This window comes from Rattus rattus, chromosome 12 (genome assembly GCF_011064425.1).
Source record: "Rattus rattus isolate New Zealand chromosome 12, Rrattus_CSIRO_v1, whole genome shotgun sequence".
NCBI classification, from domain to species: Eukaryota; Metazoa; Chordata; class Mammalia; order Rodentia; family Muridae; genus Rattus; species Rattus rattus.
In genome coordinates this window covers 75,413,416-75,416,119 of record NC_046165.1, presented here as the reverse complement: position 1 = coordinate 75,416,119, position 2,704 = coordinate 75,413,416, and the positions used below count along the sequence as shown (strand labels likewise).

The following is a 2,704-nucleotide window of genomic DNA, read 5'->3' as shown; positions in this document are numbered from 1 at the left end:
TATTTAAACAATAATCAAACTGACGAGGTTGCCAGCATCCGTGCACAACTAGAAATCATCCTTAATTTACACTAAAGCAGAAATGTATTACCATTGATGCAGTAATAGCTTACATCACTAAATACTGAAAATAAAGTTGAAATATTTCTGTAGACATTCATCTGGCAATGTTAACCTCACAGCAGGCTGACGCTACTCACAATTCAACACAGTGGGAAGCAGATCCATGCTGGTGTTAAAGACAATCTCCTCCTAGCGCTACTCAGGAGTCACAGGGCTCACCTCAGATCACGTTCTGTTTAAAGCAAAGTGCGTACAGAGATCACAACAATTTTAAAGACAAAAAAAGAAAGGAAAGAAAAGAAAAAAGAAAAAGAAAGGTCCTATTTTGTGGTCCCAACAACAAACTCAAAATTCTGACAAATGAGGGCTCCGATGAGCTATATTATAAATACTTTAGATTAGGTACGGTTATACAGAAAGTCGAGTTCGTTTGAAATCTTAAAAAAAAAAAAGTTCCTGTTATTCCTCAAATGGTGCTTGCTATGGTTTAACATTTCTGTTACATATGTGCGTTGAATTACTTGTTATCCAAGGGTAGCGGGGGTTCCTTACCATTTATTGTCAGGGACTTTAACTGTCCGTCTTCTTCAACTTCTACTCTTTCCTGACCGTTCTCCACAATTCTCTTTGTAGTGATTTTTTTTGTTTTGTTTTTGCCATTAACTAGTTTAGTTGAAGTTGATATTGATTTGAAGTTGCCCATTCCACTTCCACCAAATGACACTGAAGAAAATAAAGTGAGACCCCCATGACCTAGTGACCCGAGTGGAGTAAAGCCTGTATCAAAAGCAGGAAATCGGGGTTGAGGATTTAGCTCAGTGGTAGAAAAAGCACTTGCCTAGCAAGCACAAGGCCCTGGGTTCGGTCCTCAGCTCGAAGTCAAATGAAAAAAAAAAAAAAAAAAAAAAAAAAAAAAAAAGGCAGGAAATCTGCTTCCAAAATCCACTGAAGACCGAGGAAAAGGAGCCAGCACCTCGGCTTCTACTTCCTCGGGGACCCCTTCGGTTTCCAAAAAAGTCATCAAATGGGCCTTCAAAGAAGTCAGATGAAAATGGGTCCCTTCCACCAAAAAATCCCCTGAAGACACCATCTGGGTTCCGGAGTGTGAAGCCAAACTCAAATGGACTGTCACAATGACTCCCACCTCCTCCACCACCGCCACTTAATCCTTCTTTGCCATATTTGTCAATAGATGTCCTAACTTTTGAGCATCCGATAACACTTCCTTAGATTAGCCTCAGAATCTTCTAGATTAGGACAAGAATAAGAACCACTCCAGTTTTCTTTATTTTCAGGGATTTTTGTCGGGTGCCATTTGAGTGATCCGTTTTAAAGTTGAATTGCCTGGGGTAAATGTGAAGGGTTGTCAGTGAGAAGCAGGCTACATTGTAGAAAACGGTTACTAAGATCCACCCTCTAAGAAAGACAGAACATTTGTGAATAACATCTCTATACCTTGTGAGACATAAAGGTGAGAGCGACTTTGTGTTTTGCAGACTCAACTCAGGTAACTTGAGTTGAGGAGATGATCTTGGGCTATGCAGGTGAGCCTACTGTAACTGCTTGAGCCTTCTAAGTGGAGAACTGTCTTGGAATGGAAGGTGAAGAGATCAGAAGCTTGAGATCTCTGGCTGGCTTGGTGAAGCAAACCCTACAGGCCATCTCTAGACAAATCATTCTTGATGGACACTCAGCAAGAAGACAGAGCCCTCACCTGGAGCCTGGGTGGCGGCTGAATTCTTCCAACAGTGTGCATGAGCTGGGAGCAGGTTCCTTCTTCTAGCCTCCAGAAAGAAATGGAACCCTCCTGACTTGAGTTTGGCTGTACCAGACTGAAGGACTTAAGTTTATCCTAACCAAATGAAGGACTCAAATGAGCCACACTGCACTTGGACTCCTGTCCTACACATTGTGGCCTTGGAGGCTATGCAAATATAGGTTCTTACTGTTCCTCCAACCTGAGGCTCCTGTCTTAGTCAGGGTTTCTATTCCTGCACAAACATCATGACCAAGAAGCAAGTTGGGGAGGAAAGGGTTTATTCAGCTTACACTCTCCACATCGTTGTTCATCACCAAAGGAAGTCAGAACTGGAACTCAAGCAGGTCAGGAAGCAGGAGCTGATGCAGAGGCCATGGAGGGATGTTACTTACTGGCTTTCTTATAAAACCCAAGATCACTATCCCAAGTTACAACCTTGGCTATCTCTGGAATACAGCCTCTTTGTGCTCTCGGAAAATACTTCCCAGAAGATTTCACCTCAATGATGCTGGTCTCTTCTTAATCACTGCTAATTTCTTAGCTCCAACTGACCAGCATCAATAGCCCTAGTAACTCAAAGGTTTGCTTTAGTAGTTCTGGTATCTTGTTAATAACAGCTGGTTCTTCAGCCCCAGCTAACCAAAACCACAGAATCTTCACTATCAAAATAGCAACAGCCCTGACAAGAGTCTTTGATCTTCCCTCTGAAATTTCACAAGCCAGGCTTCCATCTTCTGCACTGTTTTCAACATTATCTTCCAAGCTCCTACAGAGCATCCCGCAGAACTCTTAACATCCCGATGGCTCTTCTCGCTCAAAGTTCCAAAGTCCTTCCACAGTCCTCCCCAAAACAAGGTCAGGTTGTCACAGGAATACCCCACT

General features: G+C 42.6%; 1 protein-coding gene across 1 annotated transcript; it reads right to left on the bottom strand.

Moving 5' to 3' along the window:
* Positions 1-422: 422 nt before the first annotated feature.
* On the bottom strand, positions 423-2,123 carry LOC116913239 (dnaJ homolog subfamily B member 6-like). The gene is made up of 3 exons (XM_032917403.1): positions 2,113-2,123; positions 1,003-1,260; positions 423-872 (listed from the first exon to the last, which is right to left on the bottom strand). Exons 1-3 carry the CDS (start codon positions 2,121-2,123, stop codon positions 581-583), a joined length of 561 nt encoding a protein of 186 aa, XP_032773294.1. The 3' UTR covers positions 423-580.
* Positions 2,124-2,704: the final 581 nt, after the last annotated feature.

Bases quoted from the DNA above. Each gene is read 5' to 3' on its own strand.
- LOC116913239 (XM_032917403.1), bottom strand. The intron at 873-1,002 runs TTGGAAGCAGAT...CACTGAGCTAAA, and splicing joins TCCTCGGTCTTCAGTGGATT to TCCTCAACCCCGATTTCCTG.